Here is a 24,124-nt window from a genome sequence, read left to right on the forward strand (position 1 = left end):
AGGAATAAAGTAAGTGTGTTGAAGAGTGGAGAACATATACGAGAAGGTTAGATATGACTAGTCTGAGTATTGTTTTTGATAGGAGGAGCTGTGACTTTAAGGAGAAGGCAGGGTATCATACAGGAAGAGAGGGGAAAGTGTAGCATGTTTAACTTACAGGGGAAAAGATTAGAAATAAGAAAGTACCTGTTTAGATGTAATCAAAATTTGAAGCTTAGATGTAGAGGTGAACCATGGGCTCTAAAATGGGCCAGGGAGACAAACTTCTTAGACTTATTAACCATTTTAGGCATAGCTGAGAACTATATACTGCAGAAGTTTATAAAGGAATACTTTATTAGAAAATGTAACTCTAAGAAATGTTCCGTCAGGAACAAGACTACAGACCCCATCTAGCTTTGTCAAATGGCCCAGACTGGGTTGGAATATAGCATATGCCTTGGTTAACAGGGATCTCATGCTAGTTACTGAAGCTGGCAATAAACACACAGAGCTAAATTACAAATTAGAGCGCTAACTTATCACACGCCCCCAAACTGGCGAAGTTGCCTGTTTGCGACCGCGGGATAATTAACCAGCCATAAGCGCTTAGATATCAGATCTCTGGTTAATTTTGAAAAATTTGTCCCAAATGACCCCAAAATATAGCCTACTGTGTTGTATTAAAAAGTAAAGATAGCAGAATCTTTGTTTTTTTAATACAATTACTGCACTAGGCAGTATTTTGGGTCTAAAGCTGGTGGCAGTGGGGTGTTAGAAACAAAACGGCACTGAAAAGTGCCTTTACATTACGGTTTATGGGAACTGTATGCCCCCAGTAAATATATATGTATATGCTTATATACGTATATATTTATGTGTTAATATGTGTATTTACACATATTAGCACATACATATATATGTATATCAGCAAATACAAATATATTTTAAGATTGCTGCCATCGCTGCTCTACTTATCCCCTTCGCTGAGCTAGGTTCTGATGCCGTCTCTGATGGCATTAGAACGAGGCTCACATAGGAGCCGAAGGAAGCGAGCCTTTGTCAGAGCAATGCTTCCCAGCAATTTGAATGTGAGCTCGCATTCACATTGATGTTAAATTGTAATATCAGTACTCATTAGCGTGCACTGGCATTACATAGATGAGCGCTAATATTGCTTTCTTGAATGCTATATATAGTGCTCCACTTGTAATCTGGCCCACATTCTATAGCAATGTCAGATAGAGGAAAATTCAGGCAGTACAGAGAGAAATACAAACAGAATGAAAAGTAGTCTGCCAGGAACGAATAACAGCTCAGTAGCTTGTTCTATGGCCCGGTTATCACTGGGGAGTAGCTTCTTTTTGCCCAATTGTGCTTTTCACAGAGGAAAGCTTTCCTGAAGTATATCAGTCTATTCCCCGCCTAACAAGGTCAGTCTTGCCCCAAAAATACCAGGCAATTCTGTAAACAAGGGAAACGGCAACCCCAGACGATTGCTTTGGCCATCTTTGGACCTCGTTAGTGAGGTGCAGTCATATCCCTCTATGCACATTAGACAAGGAATCCATGTCTGGTTTCCCCCATCACCCTTAGGGAGTCTTTCCTCAGGGTCATAATACAAATACAGACAGAAGGATAAGAAGTCTACCAGGAGCGAACAACAGCTCAGTAGCTTGTTCTATGGCCTCAGCCACTGAGCTGTAGTTCGTTCATAACTGACTGCTTCTATTTCTGTTTTTACTAGTACAGGCAGAAAATCTGGGCCAGAGATAATGTGGCAGAACAGGAGGACCTATAGGGCATTGGTGATACAAGAGCACAGGCAGGACCTTTGTGGCTGAAGTTTTAGAACAGCATAGGCAGAACTTCTGTGACAGAGATGATACAGCAGCACAGGTAGGACCTCTGGGGCAGAAATGATACAGTAACACAGGCAGGGACTATGCAGAAATAATACAGTAACACTAGCAAGAACTCTCCGACCAAAATCAAGAACTAGAGGCAGAGATTGTAGTCAGTCAGTCCAGAAATACCAGGGCAGGTGGCAGCACAGGCAGGTCAGGGGCAAGTCCAAACCAAAGAAACCAACAGCAAAATAGATCCAGGAACTGAGACATGGAAAAAGAAATACTCAATGCCAGAGCACAGAGCTTGTGGTGGAGCAGCCTTAAATAGCCCTTTAATTACAAAGATAACACATCTGCATGATGTGCCTCCACCTAAATGTCAGAAGGCTGACTAAAAGAAGACATTCAAACGTTAGCTAAAACTCTCTAGTAGCTTAAAGCTAGGCCACTGGGCTGTGAGACAATTGACCCAAGTTCAAAGTCCCTCATGGCAGTGACACTTCCCTTAAAGTAGTTTCTTTACCATATCTATTGGAAGAAATTTCCATGAATCAACCACACTTTGGGGCCCATTTATCAAGCTCCGAATGGAGCTTGAAGGGCCGTGTTTCTGGCGAGTCTTCAGGACCGCTGCTCCATAACCCTGTCCGCCTGCTCTGAGCAGGCGGACAGGAATCGCCACAATACAACCCAATCGAGTACGATCAGGTTGATTGACACCCCCCTGCTGGCGGCCGATTGGCTGCGAGTCTGCAGGGGGCGGCGTTGCACCAGCAGCTCTTGTGAGCTGCTAGTGCAATGCTGAATACGGAGACCATATTGCTCTCCGCATTCAGTGATGTTTGTCGGACCTGATCCACACTGTTGGATGAGGTCCAACAGACATTTGATAAATTGGCCTTATTGGGGCCCATTTATCAAGCTCCAAACGGAGCTTGTGGGCCCGTGTTTCTGGCGAGTCTTCAGACTTGCCAGAAACAGCAGTTATGAAGCAGCTGTCACAAAGACCGCTGCTCCATAACCCTGTCTGCCTGCTCTGAGCAGGAATCGCTGGAATTCAACCCGATCGAGTACGATCGGGTTGATTGACACCCCCCTGCTGGCGGCTGATTGGCCCTGAGTCTGCAGGGGGCAGTGTTAAACTAGCAGCTCTTGTGAGCTGCTGGTGCAATGCTGAATACGGAGAGCCTATTGCTCTCCGCATTCAGCGAGGTCTTGCGGACCTGATCCGCACTGTCAGATCAGGTCCGAAAGACCTTTGATAAATAGGCCCCAGTATGTGAAGAAGTACTTCCATAAACTACTCCTGATCCTGCTACTTTACTTGATATTATGACCCATTTTTAAAGGGTTGCTCTTTTTATTCAGCCCATCATTATTTAATTTCTTTATATTTCAATGTTTCCATCAATCACCTCTGACCCTTCTCTAAGCTATGCATATTAAACTTGTGAAGTACATTTTATTTTTGACACCATAAAAGATCTAAAGTAAGTATACCCACCTTTGAATAATTTGTAGTTTATTCAAATTCTGCTAGAGAACTATACACAATATTAAGGCCTAACTACTGTATTGATCTAAATTGTAGGCAATACAACTTTCTATAAAACTAAGAATTTTACTGTCCTACTGCATAAAACAAGGTAAACATGAACTTTTACAGTAGAAAATAAAAGTTTACAATTGTATGCACAGCTTTCAGAACTTTTATATTCCATTAAGCTATTATACTATTCATATGTTTTTTACAGGTATCATATTTTACATCAATATCACGTCAGATGGAATTTGAAGGCAATACAAAAACTGTGATCCCATTATTTTCTATTACATACTTTGTCACAATATTCTTCTCTATTATTTCATGCTTAAGGTAAGAGATATGAGCTATATTAACATAACAAACCCTCTCTATCCATTTTCAGTGTTTAAAGTGGTGTAATACAAAGTTTTAAAGATACAGTGTACCCTATGTTTTTAATTGTTTACATATATCCTTTACCTTTATTTCAACATTTGAAATAGCTTATTTTGCCTACTGTATTGTTAATTATTCTGAAAGCTTTAATACTTGAAGGATCATTAAATACAGACAAATTACATAATTAACAAGTGCATAATAAAAAGACAATGCAATAACACACCAAATTTGAAATAAGCAGCAGAATTCCCCCATCCCCATTTGCAATGTATTATGTGACAAGAAATGAAGATAAAGAGGGCGCCACATAGCGTAATATTGTTTCAAAAAGGAAAAAATAACACAAGACAGAGAGGTAATGTGCTTACCAATAACTGTGGTACTGTGCTGTGACCAGTACTATCTCGCCTGCTAGCACTTTAATCAGTGGCTAGTACACTGTTGGATGCGATCCTTCCCGGAGCTTATCCTTGGGTTAGGGAATCGTGCTGTGAGCGTTTCTAGGTTCAGCAGCTTCCCTGTATTACTCAATTGGGTTTTAACTCATAAGAAATGCACAACTTCCAGGTTTAAAAGAATTATTTAAAAGGCTTTATTATAACGCGTTTCTCAACCGCCAAGGGTCGTTTCTTCAGATATCAAAGCGAATAAAAAATGTTACAAGTTTGGACAATTTATACACATTTGTTTGATTAAAAAGGAAGTTGTCACAAAAGTTGCAAACCAATGAAAAACATTGCATGATTCAACTGAGAAAGCCGGATAAAGGGCTTGACAGGTGTTACAATTAGTGTGAATTTGAACAGCATTGAATGGTCATGATTATTTTGGAATAAAAACAGCTGTAAACTTTAGCTAAAAAAAGAGAGAGGCCTTCGATTTAACAACATTACATGTTTAAAAAGAAAAAAGTATAATCACAATTTTAAGGTTTCGATTTGAAATAGTTACAGTTGACATAAAATGTTTTGAAAAATAATATACCAAAAAAATATATATAATGTGGATGCCATTGTATAATAAATTAAAAAAATAGTAAGCCTAAATGCTCTGTTTTGCTTATTAAAGGGACATTTGCAACAAGCAGTATAAACTTGAATTCAGGATAATAGTGTTATAAAAAAAGATAAGCTTAAATGCTATGTTGCATATTAGAGGATCATTTGCAACAAACAGTACATAAGGTGTATATCAGCGTTTTTTATATAATCACAATTTGAAGGTTTCGGTTTGAAATAATTGCAATAGACATGAAATGTTTTGAAAAATAATATACCAAAAAATTGCACACAATATATATAATATAGATGTCATTGTATAATGAATTGTGAAAAATGGTAAGCCTAGATGCTGTGTTCCATATTAAAGGGACATTCGCAACCTGCAATGTAGAAGACATGTGTCAGCACTTTATGAACTTAAATTCAGGATGATAGTGTTATAAAAAGAATAAACTTAAATTCTGTGTTGCATATTAAAGAATCATTTGCAACAAACAATACATAAGGTGTATATCAACGCTTTATAAACTTAAGTTCAGGATGATAATGTTGAAATGTAAACTTGTATATGAATAATGCAAATATGTAAAAACTAATCTAACTAAAATTTGTGTGTTAATTAATACGAGGAAGAGGTTAACAAAGTAACCCATAGGCATCTTTCAATAGATGCTGAACGATGTGCCCCATGAACATCTTTTATTGATTCCTATTTGTTGTTATACATATATCTAAAACTTGTCTATTTTTATAAACTATCTGTTATGGAGGAAACTGTGATGTATTCTTACGTGTCGTATTGCTTTAGACTATATTAGGTGTTAGTGAGATACCTTTTGATCTAATCTATAGATTTGGTGTATTGTCAGTTATGACCTAAACATGTGAAGTGAAATTTACATGGTTGAACGGAAATATTTATGATTATGGCCGTTCTTTTTTATTTATATTTGATTTATGGTGGTATTCCAGTGCAATATCATAATTATTAAAGCACATCTCGGATTATTTGTGTAGATTTCTAATTTTTTGTGATTATATTAAAAAGGTGATGTGGGGAATATATTTGGTATGTGGTTGACATAGATGATGACTGAGCCTTGATGTTGTGGGAACAAAAGATGTGTATGCAAATGTTGAAAAAAGATATGTGTCTCCCAAAAAGAGTTTTAGACCTATATCTTATCTTTGTGAATGTGTGTAAACTATAATAATAATGGTATGTATTGTGTATAGGAATGGTCATGGTGTGTGTGTGGTATGTATGAATGAACTGATATTAGTTTGTCCATAATAGATAAGTGCACAAGAGGGTTAAGAATTGTATCTGTGATGACAGGCAAGTGAATGTATTGGTCTCTGGTTCAAAAGAATGACGATATGCGCAAAATAGTGAAGAGTGTATCTGTAATGACAGACATGTGAATGTATTGATCTGTTGTTCAAAAAATGACAATGAGTGGACATGAACAGAAAAACAAATAAGGATATGTTAATAGATTGTATGCTGCATTAAAAAATGTGTAAATGCTTGAAAGTTAAGGGGAAGGTTGGTTTGCTGTGGCAGTAAAAAAGGTCAATTAAAGGCTGCCAGATCTAAATTGGCATTCAATCCCAATGGATATAGTGTTCTTAACCGGTATATCCAGAATGTTTCCCGTTGTCTTAATTTGAGTAATCTATTGTAATCGTTGTTTTTTGGAACAAAATCAATCGGAATGTATTTATAAATGTAAGGATTTCCATTATGTTTTGTCAGGCAATGATGGGGTATGCTATGTTTAATGTTCTTTTTCTTACAATTCTTGCAATTTCGATGATGTTCCCCCCATCTCGTACGTAGTGTTCTTGAGGTGCGACCTACATACTGGAGGCCACATATGCACTCCATGAGGTATACTGTATAAGAGGATTCACAGTTGAAAAAAATGGGAATCTGAAAATTTTCTCCTGTAACTGTAGATTTGAAATTCTTTATACCAGATTTGATAATTTTACATGTCCCACAACCCGATTTGCCACATTTATACAACCCACATAAGCCAAATAAACCTTTATTTCGTGTTTGAGTGTGATTTTTGTTTGCCCTCTGAATATGTTTGACTTTTTTGCTTGGAGCTAGTTTGCTTCTTAATGTGGGAGCTCTCCTATAGACTATTTTCGGTTTGTCTTTTACCAGATGTTTTAGTATAGGATCTCTTTGAATGATATGCCAATGTTTATATAATATATGTTCTAGTTGTTGAAAATCAGAATTGAATTGTGTTATAAACAGAGTCTCTCTCATCATTGTGTTATGTGATTGACTATTGTCTTTTTTATTAGTAAGAATGTCATCTCTGTTTATTAATGATGCTCTTTCTAAAGCCCTATCGAGTAGATATCGGGGGTATTCTTTTTCTAAAAACCTGTTGTATAGGATTTTACTTTGTTCCAAAAAAGTGTTATGGTCTGTGCAATTGCGTCTGATCCTTTGAAATTGGCTATAGGGGATATTGCGTAACCACTTTTTGTGGTGGTTACTGTTATAGTTGAGAAAGCTGTTACTGTCAACGTCTTTGAAATAAGTTTTTGACTTGATTTGATTATCGTCAATGCTTAAATACAGATCCAAATATTCAATATTGGATGTTTGAATGTTGGCTGTGAATTCAATCCCCATGTCATTTTGATTGAGGTAATCTATAAAATTCACTGCTGTAGTGTTGTCCCCCCCCCAAAGAAAAATCAGGTCATCTATATAGCGGCCATAGAAGACCAGGCTTGCCCCCAAGTTTGCCGAGTATATATATTTTTCTTCAAATAGTCCCATGAATAGGTTGGCAAAACTAGGGGCAAACCTGGTCCCCATGGCCGTACCTTTAGTCTGTAAATAAAAAGTGTCTTGGTAAATAAAATAATTGTGTTGAAGTATAAATAAAATGCTTTCTAAAATAAATTCACATTGTTGGTCCGGTAAATAAATGTCTTTTTTGAGAAAATGTTTAATGGCTTGTAAACCTAATGTGTGTGAGATGTTAGAATATAGCGAACTAACGTCGCATGTTATCCACAATAGATTTTTATCTTCTATACTGATGTTATTCAGAAGCTGTAACAAATGAGAGCTGTCCTTGATGTATGAGGGTAATGTTATTACATGTTTTTGAAGGTATTGGTCCACATAATATGACAGATTGTATGTGAGGTTGCCTATTCCAGCAATAATCGGACGCCCTGGTGGATTATTTTTATTTTTGTGTATTTTTGGTAAATGGTAATAATGAGCTATACTGGGATTTTGTGTTTTTAAAAAATCTTTTTCATTTTTGTTTAATATCTTTAAAGAAAAACCTTTATCTATAAGTTTGGTATATGCTTGTAAGTATGTATTTGTTGGATCTTGGTGTAAAATCTTGTAGTAATTGTTATCCCCCAATATCCTATTCGCCTCTTTGAGATAATCTTCTAAATTTTGAATGATTATTCCGCCGCCTTTATCAGCATCGCGGATAATGATGTTGGGATTATTCTGTAGACTTTGAATAGCTTTTTTGTGGCTCAAGAAGGAATAATTTTTCTTTTGTTTTTTGGAGTGTAATATTTTATCGAAATCTTCCAAAACCATATTCTGGAAGAGTTCGATATAATCTTTTTTCACATTGATGGGATTAAAATTTGATTTATTTTTAACATCGGTATGTATGTATTCGTCAAATAAATGGGTAGTAAGTTCCTCAGTTTGTGAATAAATGCAAGTTATGTTATTGTTGGATGGCATAGATTCAGTTAATATGACTTGTATATTAGGGTTAGCTATTTTGCTGGATTTTAATTTTTTATTTGCAAAATATTTTTGCAACGTCAATTTTCGTGTGAAATGATTGAGGTCTACAAAAATATCGAACATTTTGGGTGTATTAGGTGGACAGAACGATAGGCCTTGTTTTAAAACTCTTTTTTCAGGAATGGATAATTCGTAGGATGATAAATTAAAGATCCCTTGATCTAGTCTGGATAATTTCTTTTCCTTGGTGGCAAGGGCTCTACCTCTAGAGCCTCGCTTTCTGTAATGTGGGGTCTTTTGCCTGCTCTTATTATTGGGCTCTCGTTTCTTATATTGGGACCTATTCCTAAAAAATGGGCAGAGTTATTGCTGGTACTGGGAGTTTCAGAATCTGTAGCTGAAACTCTGGGTTCTGATGACAGAATACTGAACCTATTTGGATGTTCATAGTATTCTTGTTGTCCGTTTGGATGTATTTTAGTATGTTGTGTATTAGAATTATTAACCCTTGGTCCCATATGATGGGATTTCTGAAAATTATAACTGGGTGAATTTTGGTCTGCTAGAGAGTATCGATCAGCAATATAGTTGGATGATTCAAATATTCGATTTTTAGGATTGTAATGTGTTCTTTCTGATTGATGTACATGCTGGGGCTCTTGTTGGTGGTGTCGTTGAGTTTGATAGGATTGATACGATGGGAAAGAGGAAAAAGATGAGTGTGAACTATGTGGTCTGTTGGGATAATAGTTGGGGCGTGGTTGATATTGTGGTGAACCGTGCTGTGGTGCATGTTGTCTGTATTGGTTAGGTGTATTATTATATCCTCTAGTGTTTGTCCAAGAGTTTCTATTATTATAACCATTGTGTGGTGTTCTAGAGTGGTGTGAGAGATTTTTGTTGTCTGAATGATTGGAAAAATTGGAGTAATTATCTGAGTGATTCTGGTAGTAGTTATTTTGTATGGTTTTTGGCTTTTTCCCTTTTCCATATTGGACAGTTTTCCATTCATTCTGAGTGTTATTGGGATTACTCTTATTTTCTTGTGTGTTATTCTGACGATTAAAAGAATACACACAGTTATTAACATAATCTTCGTGATCTCTCTGTAGTTTTTTATTTTTGATATTAACTATGTTCTCCTGGTATCTGTCTGTTCTCTCATTAATGTCTTTATTAATTTTGGTATAATCTGGATTTTGTTGATATACCTTAAGATCAGTTTGAATTTTCTCTATATTATTGCTACTCTGACTGTATAGTTTTCTTCTGTGGTCTATTAGAATTTTGATTAGGTTCATGGAGCATTCGTTTAAAGCTTCATACCATCTTTTTAGAATTTCTGGGTCCTCTTTGAATGAGCAATGTTTTAACAATCTTAGGCCCCTGGGTATATATTTGATTTCTAAATATTTCTCTAAAGTTGTTAAATCCCACCAATGTCTATGTTCTCTGTTAATCTCTTCCTCCAATAAATAAAAAAGATCTCTCATAGGTTTTATATCATGTGTGTCAGATAATACTTCTGCAACTGAAATGTCTTTTGACAAGTTAAACCCCATGCGCTTGGAGCTTCTTTCCTCCTTGGATTGCATGTTTTATAATGCTAATGGAATATAATCAGTATGTAAGGGTGTGACTAATCTGTGAAGTGACTCAGTTGTAATATGTGTGAGTGTGTATGTTAAAGTGAGGGAATGTTTGTGAGAATGTAGGTGAGAGAGGGTTTGTGAGAATGTATGTGAAAACTAGTGTGAGTTTATTATATTTCAAATTGAGCGTGTTCAACAAAGAAGTGGTGTGAAATACTGATTAGAAAATCGTTCGTGACGCTTTTCAAGATTATCCCTGAAAAATGTGTTTGATTAATAAAGATAAAAAATCCGTGGTTATGTGATAGGTGTAGGGAAATATGTGAGTGTCCGATTAATAGATATTTTTAGATATTTTAACACCCTCTGTTAGATTTCTGAAAGGGCAAACGAGTTGGTACTTTTTAAAAATAATTTCAATTATGTGACAACCATCAGACAATCACAGTCTAGAATAAGTATACACTTTGAACTTTTGCACATGCTCATTAGGAGCTGCTGCCTCAGAAAGTTTGCATATAAACAGAAATTGAAATTAAATTGGAAAGTCTCTTAAAACTGCATGCTCTATCTGAATCATTAAAGTTTAATTTTTACTTTAGTGTCCCTTTAAGTAAAGGCTATATAAAAGCTGTGTAAACATAGCAAGGAGAAGAAACTACACTCCCACTACACTCTAAAAGTTCTCCCAGTTTTTCTTTAAGTACTGGGCTTTGGTATCCAGAGAGAAATAATATAAAAAAGCATGTGTGTGTACAGAAAGAGATAAAATAAAGAGATCTGATTTCCATGCCAATTCAACCTATTTGAAATGGTTGTGGCTTCAAAGAACACAACCAGCTATTTAATTCATCAACATAAACTAAAGAAGCAATTTCTTATACATTTTACACTCTGCAGCTGGTATAACAAGTCTTTGGAATCCCAAAAAGGGAAAAACTATTTTACAGTACACTGTCCCTTTAAACATTTTAAACGGACAAGAAACCCAAAATTTGTCTTTCATGATTTATGTAGAACATACAATTTTAACTTTCCATTTTACTTCTATTATCAAATTTGTTTAATTCTATTGGTATCATTTGTTAAAGGAGCAGCAATGCACTACTGGTTTCTAATTGAACACATGGGTGAGCCAATGACATCAGTATATATATATATATATATATATATATATATATATATGCAGCCATCAATCAGCAGCTAGAACCTAGGTTCTTTACTGCTCCTGAGCTTACCTAGATAAACCTTTCAGCAAAGAATAACAAGAGAAGGAAGCAAATTAAATTATTAAAGTAAATTGGCTAGTTGTTATTAAATTGTATGCTCTGTCTAATTGGTACACAGTAAAAATTAGCATAAAATATTGTGTTTCTGATGTATAATCATTTAAAACCGTGTGTTTATTGGAATGAACTTGTATATGTCTGCAAAAAGAGGAACACAATAGGCGAGACTACATATGCAGCGTAGGTTTCAGCATAACTGCTGAAACCCCCGCTGCCCATAAGTTCACCTCGCACATCTGGTGAATCACATAAAACTCGCCACAAGATTATATACTGGCGTAAGTAGGCCAAACTGGTGAGGTACAGAAAATACACACTTTGTCCGTCACCAGTAACTTACGCCAGTATATTGCTAATAAAGAGTAGTTGTATGCAAATGAGTATATCACACATAAAATCGAAACGGAAAGACGTTAAAAGGTGTCACATAAATACGACATTCAAAATCACTATATAAACCCAGGCACAACCGCCATATTTTTCCACCCAGGAGCAGAGGATATAGATAGTGAAGAGAGAGAGGAGCAAACACAAAAGTTAGTTTGCATTGGTGGATGGAGGAGTATTTGGACACACGCATATTTTCACATACAGTATTTGCACATTTGCATACATTTACATATACACATACACCTCACTTTTATTTTGTAGCACCTCAAACATTTTCATTTTATTTATTTCAGTGTGATAGGCTTGGTTGTGATTGTGTGTGACTGAACTTGCATGGGAGTGACTGGAAGTTTGTGTGGCGTGCGCAGTGTTAGGATGGCAGGGAGAGGTAGGGAGGAGGTGAGGAGGGGAGAGGGGAGGAGTGGAGAGGAGTGTCAGGGAGATGAAGATATTAGAGGACAGGAGGAGCAGTGCCCCCCCTCCGATAGGGAGTTAGTGGAGTGGGGAGAGGGAGAGCCAGAAGGGATAATGGAAGGAAAGATTCCCAAGAGCCCCAGAGACCAGGCACATCAAGGAGAGGGACAGATACAGAAGGAGGGAGGAGGGGGAGGATAGGGAGGAACATGCACTCCCAGGGACATCTCAGGGAGGAAGCCAAGTGGTCATTGATGATGAGAGGAAGAGATGTCTTAACTTCTCATTCGCATATATGTTGCCCTTGTCCAAACCATCATGGACAATTATGGCCAACTATTCAGCCAGAAGAAGGGCAAAGGCAATGACAAAAAAAGAAGAAGTGCATGTCTGGCAGTAAAGGATGCTATAAACAGGGTGTCCCAGAAGAGGAGGATTGTTGAGGGCCATAAAAAGTGGTGAAATGACTGCTAGAGGCAGGTCAAGGAGAAGATGGGGAAGGAAGCAGTCCACCAGAGGGGAACATGTGGTGGCCCAGCACTCTAGTGGAGTACAACACATGGCAGGAGATGATCCACAGGTCCCTGAGTACCACAGCAATCCATGGACTTCCAGGGGTTTGTGACTCAGGGGTTGCAACCACAGAACATCATGCTGGTGAGTAACATCCCATACACCTGTATTATATGTTATTGCAATACAACACCCTTCAATCTCGTGCAATAATGTACATGATGAAGAGCATGGGAGTTGGAGTACTAACAAAAACATATAAAATGTGACTGTACATTACTACTACATAACACAATGCCATTCATGATGTGATCTGGAATATTGAAATACTAACATGTCTCAGAGTAACACAGGCCACAAGTCACAAGGAGAGTAAGACTTAAATGGACACTATAGCCATCACAATACATGCATCTTAATTAAGCTGGTTCTGTGTCTAGATCAAGCTAAAGTCAATTGTATGACTATAGAAACATAGAAACATAGATATTGACGGCAGATAAGAGCCATAGGCCCAGCAAGTCTGCCCCACCTTACCTAACAGTATAAACTTATCTAGTTCGTAGGATAGCCCTATGCTTGTCCCATGCATTTTTAAAGTCCCCCACAGTGTTTGTTGCTACTACCTCTTGAGGAAGTTTATTCCATAAATCAATCACTCTTTCTGTAAAGAAGTGCTTCCTCAAATTACTCCTGAATCTACTACCCTTTAGCTTGAGCTCATGACCCCTTGTTCTTGAATTTTCCATTTTATGTAAAATACCCACAGCCTCAGTTTTACTAAACCCTTTAATGTACTTGAAAGTTGCTATCATATCACCTCTTTCCCTTCTCTCCTCTAAGCTATACATATTTAGGTCATTGAGCCTATCCTGGTAAGTTTTATTTTTTAGACCATGTACCATTTTGGTAGCCCTCCTTTGCACAGATTCAAGTTTGTTAATATCCTTCTGAAGATATGGCCTCCAGAACTGCACACAATACTCAAGATGAGGCCTAACTAATGATCTATAAAGTGGCATAAGAACCTTACTATTTCTGCTGCAAATACCTCTACCAATACATCCAAGCATTCTGCTAGCCTTACTCGCTGCCTTACTACATTGTTTACTAAGTTTTAAATCATCTGAAATAATAATTCCCAAGTCCTGTTCCTCGTCTGTAACAGTCAGTAAAGTGTCATTGAGTCTGTAATTAACATTTGGATTTTTCTTCCCTAAATGCATTATTTTACACTTTGCTGTGTTAAACTTTAGATCCCAGTCGTTTGTCCAATCCTCCAATTGTTGTATATCACTTCTCATTTTGTCTACCCCCCCTGGAACATCCACTCTGTTGCAAATTTTTGTATCATCTGCAAAGAGACATACTTTCCCCTGTAGCCCTTTGCTGATATCGCAGATAAATATGTTAAACAAAACAGGCCCCAGAACTGACCCCTGAGGAACACCACTAGTAACAGCCCCCTCTGCTGAATGAACTCCATTTACTAAGACACTTTGTTTTCTGTCCTTAAGCCAGCATTCCACCCAGTTCACAATTTTTGAATCTAGACCAAGGAGATATAGTTTGTGAATAAGTTTATTGTGTGGGACGGTGTCAAATGCTTTGCTGAAATCTAGATATGCTACATCAACTGCTCCTCCCTTGTCTAATACTTTTGTTACATAATCAAAGAAGTCAATTAGATTAGTCTGACATGATCTCCCTGAAGTAAAACCATGCTGATTTTGGTCCTCTAAATTGTTTGTCTTTATGTAAGTCATAATTCTTTCCTTTAAGAGGCTTTCCATTAATTTCCCTACTACTGAAGTTAAACTAACTGGCCTGTAGTTGCCAGATTCTTCTCTACTGCCCTTTTTATGAAGAGGTATTACATTTGCTATTCTCCAATCATCTGGGACAGCTCCTGTTAATAGTGACTGATTAAACAGATCAGTTAATGGGACAGTTAGCACTGAACGAAGTTCTTTTAAAACCCTTGGATGAATATTATCAGGACCCACTGCCTTTGTAACATTTATTTTTGATAATGCTAACAAAACCTCATCCTCTGTAAAAAGATTACTGTTAAGCTTGTTTCTATTTTGCATAGCATCCCTTAATGTAGACATTGTATCTTCACAATCTTTAGTGAAAACAGAACAGAAGTAATCATTGAGACAGTCTGCAATCTGCTTATCTCCTTCTATTATTCTACCATCAACTGATTTCAATTTTACTATTCCTACCTTATTTTTTCTTCTTTCACTGATATATCTAAAGAATGTTTTGTCCCCATGTTTTACTGACTGTGCTATCTTCTCTTCTGCATCAGCTATATAGTGTCACTTAAAGTACACATTATTTCATCATTGACTATTGTAGGAAACACATCCCTGTATATTGATCATATTTAAATCACGCATGGACCAACACACAAGCTGCACATGCATGTAATAGAGTTTCACATGGGAATCAGTATAGGCCCTGTCATGTATCAATGTAAATAGTATGGCCACATGTACATATTTCTGACGGTACTAATCCCTCTCATTCTTTAACTTCTCCTCAGAACCACCTGTGTCAAGGATACATATAGTACCTTCTGTGTATCTGTCAGGGCCTTCCACAATTCCACCACCACCACCACCAGTCCACAGGCAACCACAGGAACAGTGGGCTCCCAGGCAGGAGCGTGGTTGGCTGGATTCAATACAGGAGCCGCAAGTGAAATCACCAACATTTCAATATGACCCGTGGCAACATTCATGGCCAGAGGAATATCCTACCTTTAGGTTTGAGGGGGAGCCAACACACCCACAAAGGCTCCAGTTATATTCCCCACCACCAACACAATCACAGTCTCAAATTAGTCATGGCAATTACACAAGGACGCTGTCACAGGATTTGACTATTGAAGAGGCTGAGTGGTCACACACATGGCCTCAGTGGGAATATGAGTCGCCTGCGCAAGCTCCACCATCTGCTTCCCTAGGACGATCTCCACCATCAGCTTCCCTAGGACAAGCTCCACCATCTGCTAAAGAAAATACAGCAGTAGCTTCAACCCAAACAACTTCAGCAGAAGCAACAGCAGCTCTTCCACCTCCAGAAGCTGAAGCAGCAGCAGCTCCTCCACCTACAGAAGCTGTAGTAGCAACAGCTCTTGCACCTCCAGAAGCTGAAGCAGCAGCAGCTCCTCCACCTACAGAAGCTGTAGCAGCAGCAGCAGCTCTTCCACCTCCAGAAGCTGAAGCAGCAGCAGCTCTTCCACTTTCAGAAGCTGAAGCAGCAGCAGCTCTTCCACCTCCAGAAGCACGTCCAGCAGCATCACGTGTTCTCCAACATTGTGTCCCTCTAACAACTGCCAGGCCTGAAGCTCAACAGTCTTTGGATGCATTGTATTCACCCCTGGATGAAGAATACATTATTCTCCAGAGGAGGCTCATCACAAGCACAGAGAGTTTACAAAGAGGCACAGAGAGGTTCTACAGAGGCAAAGATAGTTTCTACAGATGCACAGAGAGGTTCCACAGAAGAAGCCAAGAGCTGCAGAGAAACATGGCAGCATCGTTAAGTGCAACTGTGCAAAATCAGTCATAGATGATGCGAATTCTGTTTAATATGCAGGTGCAGATGGACAATAGATGGAGAGAACAAAATCAGTTTTGGGTGTGTTGGTAGAACACCACCACGACACAGCCTCAAGCCTATCATCTGTCACCAGCACACCAGAAGAAATACCAGAATCTGCAGGAACAAGGAGGACAAGGCAATCCACTACAGGCACCTCAGCTCCCTCATCAAAAAAGCCACAAAAAAATAAAAAATATATAGTTCACCATAACCATTGTCCATTGTTATTTGCCATGATGTTGTACACTAATAGTGAATAAACATGATGATATGACCCGTTTTGAAATGGAAATAGAACACAGGTAATATTACCATCTTTATGAAATATTATTGTACTCTTACTCCATATCACATGGTTGGGTATTAAGGGGAAATTTGTAATATTGACTTAAAAGATGTTAATCCATGTATCTCGCATACAATATTGGTTTAACAGGTGTACATATAATACATATTTTCTTAAAGAATCAGGGAACATGGGGAATTTACATCACTCTGCAGTCTTCTCTGAGAGATTCACTGTGACCTAAACATGAAATAAACAATGAGACATATTCAGTAATTATGGGGGTTAAGGGAAGGGGGTGGGATGTAGTAGTTTCACTTAAATTAAATTGAAATCCACAGTATGTAATCCTGCAAAACATTAAATATACTCATATAATTGTTATTGAGGCACAGTCATACATCAGAATAAATGAGACCTATATGGGTTAGTAGCCTTAGGAACAAGTAACTGACATGTGAAGTATTGACGGATGACAAAGTCCCTCATTTGATTCCCCCTCAGTGTCCCCATGTCCACACCCTCAGGTACAGGCACCACCTCATGTTGTTGTGGCTCAATATCCCCCAATAGACGTGTGTCCACAGCAATGTTGTGTAGAATACAACATGCATTGACAATGGAACACACTTTGTTGGGGTTATACTGTAAAGGTTTGCCCATCATATCCAGACATCTGAATCTGGTTTTGAGTAGACCAAAGTTCCTTTCTATCACATTCCATGTCCGAATGTGGGCCTCCTGGTACCTGAGTTCTTGCTCTGTAAGGGGGCGGGCCAAGAGAGTTAACAGACATGGTCTGCAGCCATACCCTGCATCACCTGTCATGTGACAAATATTGTATGATTAATACTGGTTCATCATGTGCTTAAAGGGACATAAAATAATTTATTTTTAATTATTTAGATAGAACATTAAATCATAAATAAGTTCATAATTTACTTCTATTAGCATAATTATTTGAAAAGCAGAAATGTAAGCTCAAGAATGTGCACATGTCTGCAGCACTATATGGCATCAATATTTCCTGTCATGTAGTGCTTTAGCCATGTGCACAATACCTACCTAGGTATTTCGTCCACAATAAAAAAAAATGTGTTACAAGTAAATTAAAAAGATTTAAACAAATGGATGAATATAGTAAACATAAGCAATGGTAAAAAAAATATGTTGTTTTGTTTTCATTAGTTAAATAAATAATTTAGTTTCGGCAAATTAGTTTAGTTAAGTTTAAAAAAAAAATGTGTTCAGGCAAATTAGTTTTTTCGGATCTGTTAGTTTTTTTTGGATCCATTCTTTATTCATATTCATTATTCTATTGTAAAGTTTAGAATACAATAATGCATATGAATAAATAATGGATCCAAAAAAAAACAAAGAATCAGAAAAAACGATTTAATTTAAAATAACTAATATGCTGGCAATTGCCGAAACAAAATAATTTAAACTGCAGCCGTCACCCACATTGCTGACACTAAATAAAGCTATTAACCCCTAAAGCGCCATCCCCCCACATCACCAACACTACCTAAACCTATTAATCCCTAAATTGCCATTCCCCGACATCGCTGACACTAACTAAACACTAAATAAACCTATTAACCCCCAAACCGCCATTCCCAAATATTGCCAAAACTTACTAAACCTATTAACCCCTAAACTGCAGTTCCCCAACATTGCCAAAACTAAATACACCTATTAACCCCTAAACCGCTGTTTCCAAACATCACCAACACTAACTAAAACTGTTAACCTCTAAACCGCAGTTCCCAAACATCGCCAACACTAACTAAACCTATTAACCCCTAATCCACAGTTCCCCGACATCGCTGACACTAACTAAACCTATTAACCCCTAAACCCCTGCCCCCCACATCGCAACATCCTAAATTAAACTATATTAACCCCTAAACCTAACAACCCCTAACTTTAACATAATTAAAATAGACCTCAATTAAAGTAGACATAAGCAATGCTAAAATATATGTTTTGTTTTGTTTTCATTAGTTAAATAAATAATTTAGTTTCGGCAAATTAGTTTAGTTAAGTTTAAAAAATTTTTTTAGTTGTTTCTGATCCGTTCGTTTTTTTGGATCCATTCTTTATTCATATTCATTATTCTATTCTACAGTCCCTGCTTTTACATACTGCTAATTCCCCTGATTTTGTGTCATTTGTACTCCAAGTCTCTCTTTTTGGTATGTGAATTGAGTCCCTGCCTTCAAATCCTGCTAATTCCCCTGCTTTTGTGCCATTTGTACTCCAAGTCCCTCTTTTTGGTATGTGAATTGAGTCCCTGCTTTCAAATCCTGCTAATTACCCTGCTTTTGTGTCATTTGTACTTCGTCTCTCTTTTTGGTATGTGTATATGTATATTGAGCACATTAATTTAGGTTGTTAAAATTAAAGGGACAGTCTAGTCCAAAAAAAACTTTCATTATTCAGATAGGGCATGTAATTTTAAACAATTTTCCAATTTACTTTTATCACCATTTTTTCTTTGTTCTCTTGGTATTCTTAGTTGAAAGCTTAACTTAGGAGGTTCATATGCTAATTTCTTAGACCTTGAAGGCCGCCTCTTAAGAATGCATTTTAACAGGTTTTTCACCACTAGAGGGTGTTAGTTCATATTTTTGATATAGATAACACTGTGCTCGTGCACGTGAAGATACCTGGGAGCCATCACTGATTGGCTAAACTGCAAGTCTGTCAAAAGAACAAATAAAGGGGCAGTCTGCAGAGGCTTAGATACAAGATAATCACAGAGGTAAAAAATATATAAATATAACTGTGTTGGTTATGCAAAACTAGGGAATGGGTAAACAAGGGATTATCTATCTTTTAAAACAATAACAATTCTGGTGTAGACTGTCCCTTTAAGTCCTGCATTTATTGTAATGTTATTCCCAATGTCTTACTTCTAATGTTTAGTTAATTGCCATGTGAAATGTAAGCTCAAGAATGTGCACATGTCTGCAGCACTATATGGCATCAATATTTCCTGTCATGTAGTGCTTTAGCCATGTGCACGATACCTACCTAGGTATTTCGTCCACAATAAAAAAATGTGTTAAAAGTAAATTAAAAAGATTTAAACAAATGGATGAATATAGTAAACATAAGCAATGCTAAAAAAATTGTTTCGTTTTGTTTTAATTAGTTAAATAAATTATTTAGTTTCGGCAAATTAGTTTAGTTAAGTTTAAAAATAAAATGTGTTCAGGAAAATTACGGCTAGATTTAGAGTTCTGCGGCCAAAGGGGTGTGTTAGCTACGCGTGCTTTTTTTCCCCCGCACCTTTTAAATACCGCTGGTATTTAGAGTTCACAGAATGGCTGCGTTAGGCTCCAAAAAAGGGAGCGTAGAGCATATTTACCGCCACTGCAACTCTAAATACCAGCATTGCTTACGGATGCGGCCAGCTTAAAAAATGTGCTCATGCACGATTCCCCCATAGGAAACAATGGGACAGTTTGAGCTGAAAAAAAACCTAACACCTGCAAAAAAGCAGCGTTCAGCTCCTAACACAGCCCCATTGTTTCCTATGGGGAAACACTTCCTAAGTCTGCACCTAACACCCTAACATGTACCCCGAGTCTAAACACCCCTAATCTAACACTTATTAACCCCTAATCTGCCACCCCCGCTATCGCTGACCCCTGCATATTATTATTAACCCCTAATCTGCCGCTCCGTACACCGTCGCAACCTACATTATACCTATGTACCCCTAATCTGCTGCCCCTAACACCGCCGACCCCTATATTATATTTATTAACCCCTAATCTGCCCCCACAATGTCGCCGCCAGCTACCTACAATAATTAACCCCTAATCTGCCGACCGCACCTCACCGCTACTATAATAAAGTTATTAACCCCTAATCCGCCTCACTCCCGCCTCAATAACCCTATAAGAAATAGTATTAACCCCTAATCTGCCCTCCCTAACATCGCCAACACCTAACTTCAATTATTAACCCCTAATCTGCCGACCAGATCTCGCTGCTACTCTAATAAATGGATTAACCCCTAAAGCTAAGTCTAACCCTAACACTAACACCCCCCTAAATTAAATATAATTTAAATCTAACGAAATAAATTAACTCTTATTAAATAAATTATTCCTATTTAAAGCTAAATACTTACCTGTAAAATAAACCCTAATATAGCTACAATATAAATTATAATTATATTGTTGCTATTTTAGGATTAATATTTATTTTACAGGCAACTTTGTATTTATTTTAACCAGGTACAATAGCTATTAAATAGTTAAGAACTATTTAATAGCTAAAATAGTTAAAATAATTACAAAATTACCTGTAAAATAAATCCTAACCTAAGTTACAATTAAACCTAACACTACACTATCAATAAATTAATTAAATACAATACCTACAAATAACTACAATTAAATAAACTAACTAAAGTACAAAAAATAAAAAAGAACTGTTACAAAAAATAAAAAAATATTTACAAACATTAGAAAAATATTACAACAATTTTAAACTAATTACACCTACTCTAATCCCCCTAATAAAATAACAAAGACCCCAAAATAAAAAAATGCCCTACCCTATTCTAAATTAAAAAAAGTTCAAAGCTCTTTTACCTTAACAGCCCTGAAAAGGGCCATTTGCGGGGCATGCCCCAAATAATTCAGCTCTTTTGCCTGTAAAAAAAACCATACAATACCCCCCCAACATTACAACCCACCACCCACATACCCCTAATATAACCCAAACCCCCCTTAAATAAACCTAACACTAAGCCCCTGAAGATCTTCCTACCTTATCTTCACCATGCCAGGTTCACCGATCCGTCCTCCGAAGTCTTGATCCAAGCCTCCGAAGTCTTCATCCAAGCCCAAGCGGGGGCTGGCGATCCATAATCCGTCTGAAGTCTTCTATCAAGCGGTGGCTGAAGAGGTCCAGAAGAGGCTCCAAAGTCTTCATCCTATCTGGGAAGAAGAGGAGATCCGGACCGGCAACCATCTTGATCCAAGCGGCATCTTCTATCTTCATCCGATGACGAACGGCTCCATCTTGAAGACCTCCAGCGCGGATCTATCCTCTTCTTCCGACGTCCAACTGAAGAATGAAGGTTCCTTTAAGGGACGTCATCCAAGATGGCGTCCCTCGAATTCCGATTGGCTGATAGGATTCTATCAGCCAATCGGAATTAAGGTAGGAAAATTCTGATTGGCTGATGGAATCAGCCAATCAGATTCAAGTTAAATCCGATTGGCTGATTGGATCAGCCAATCAGATTGAGCTCGCATTCTATTGGCTGTTCCGATCAGCCAATATAATGCGTGCTCAATCTGATTGGCTGATCCAATCAGCCAATCGGATTGAACTTGAATCTGATTGGCTGATTCCATCAGCCAATCAGAATTTTCCTACCTTAATTCCGATTGGCTGATAGAATCCTATCAGCCAATCGGAATTCGAGGGACGCCATCTTGGATGACATCCCTTAAAGGAACCTTCATTCTTCAGTTGGACGTCGGAAGAAGAGGATAGATCCGCGCTGAGGGTCTTCAAGATGGAGCCGTTCGTCATCGGATGAAGATAGAAGATGCCGCTTGGATCAAGATGGTTGCCGGTCCGGATCTCCTCTTCTTCCCGGATAGGATGAAGACTTTGGAGCCTCTTCAGCCGCCGCTTGATAGAAGACTTCAGCCGGATTATGGATCGCCAGCCCCCGCTTGGGCTTGGATGAAGACTTCGGAGGCTTGGATCAAGACTTCGGAGGACGGATCAGTGAACCTGGCATGGTGAAGATAAGGTAGGAAGATCTTCAGGGGCTTAGTGTTAGGTTTATTTAAGGGGGGTTTGGGTTAGATTAGGGGTATGTGGGTGGTGAGTTGTAATGTTGGGGGGGGGTATTGTATGTTTTTTTTTTACAGGCAAAAGAGCTGAATTATTTGGGGCATGCCCCGCAAATGGCCCTTTTCAGGGCTGGTAAGGTAAAAGAGCTTTGAACTTTTTTTAATTTAGAATAGGGTAGGGCATTTTTTTATTTTGGGGGTCTTTGTTATTTTATTAGGGGGCTTAGAGTAGGTGTAATTAGTTTAAAATTGTTGTAATATTTTTCTAATGTTTGTAAATATTTTTTTATTTTTTGTAACATAGTTCTTTTTTATTTTTTGTACTTTAGTTAGTTTATTTAATTGTAGTTATTTGTAGGTATTGTATTTAATTAATTTATTGATAGTGTAGTGTTAGGTTTAATTGTAACTTAGGTTAGGATTTATTTTACAGGTAATTTTGTAATTATTTTAACTATTTTAGCTATTAAATAGTTCTTAACTATTTAATAGCTATTGTACCTGGTAAAAATAAATACAAAGTTGCCTGTAAAATAAATATTAATCCTAAAATAGCAGCAATATAATTATTATTTATATTGTAGCTATATTAGGGTTTATTTTACAGGTAAGTATTTAGCTTTAAATAGGAATAATTTATTTAATAAGAGTTAATTTATTTCGTTAGATTTAAATTATATTTAACTTAGGGGGGTGTTAGTGTTAGGGTTAGACTTAGCTTTAGGGGTTAATCCATTTATTAGAGTAACGGCGAGATCCGGTCGGCAGATTAGGGGTTAATAATTGAAGTTAGGTGTCGGCGATGTTAGGGAGGGCAGATTAGGGGTTAATACTGTTTATTATAGGGTTATTGAGGTGGGAGTGAGGCGGATTAGGGGTTAATAACTTTATTATAGTAGCGGTGAGGTGCAGTCGGCAGATTAGGGGTTAATAAGTGTAGGCAGGTGGAGGCGATGTTGAGGGGGACAGATTAGGGGTTAATAAATATAATATAGGGGTCGGCAGTGTTAGGGGCAGCAGATTAGGGGTACATAAGTATAACGTAGCTTGCGGCGGCGTGCGGATGGCAGATTAGGGGTTAAAAAATTTAATTAGAGTGGCGGCGATGTGGGGGGACCTCGGTTTAGGGGTACATAGGTAGTTTATGGGTGTTAGTGTACTTTAGAGCACAGTAGTTAAGAGCTTTATGAACCGGCGTTAGCCCAGAAAGCTCTTAACTCCTGTTTTTTTTCTGCGGCTGGAGTTTTGTCGTTAGATTTCTAACGCTCACTTCAGCCAAGACTCTAAATACCTGCGTTAGAAAGCTCCCATTGAAAAGATAGGATGCGCAAATGGCGTAGGGGGATCTGCGGTATGGAAAAGTTGCGGCTGCAAAGTGAGGGTTAGACCCTTTCCTGGCTGACTCCAAATACCAGAGGGCGGTAAAAACCAGCGTTAGGAGCCTCTAACGCTGGTTTTGACGGCTACCGCCAAACTCTAAATCTAGGCCTATGTTTTTTCGGATCCGTTCGTTTTTTTTTATCCATTCTTTATTCATATTCATTATTCTATTCTAAAGTTTAGAATAGAATAATGCATATGAATAAAAAATGGATCCGAAAAAAAACAAAGAATCAGAAAAAACTATTTAATTTAACATAACTAATATGCCAGCAATTGCCGAAACAA

The 24,124-nt window shown here is 37.6% G+C and overlaps 1 protein-coding gene across 1 annotated transcript in view; it reads left to right on the forward strand.

Moving 5' to 3' along the window:
• The window catches only part of LOC128661435 (patched domain-containing protein 3-like), a 333,526-nt gene that overhangs the window by 207,422 nt on the left and 101,980 nt on the right, over positions 1–24,124 (forward strand). The window contains exon 3 of the mRNA XM_053715688.1: positions 3,584–3,705. Within this exon, the coding sequence (XP_053571663.1) occupies positions 3,584–3,705 (122 nt within the window). The remainder of the gene's footprint in view (positions 1–3,583; positions 3,706–24,124) is intronic.

The sequence above is a fragment of the Bombina bombina genome, chromosome 5, assembly GCF_027579735.1.
Source record: "Bombina bombina isolate aBomBom1 chromosome 5, aBomBom1.pri, whole genome shotgun sequence".
In the NCBI taxonomy this organism is placed as follows: Eukaryota; Metazoa; Chordata; class Amphibia; order Anura; family Bombinatoridae; genus Bombina; species Bombina bombina.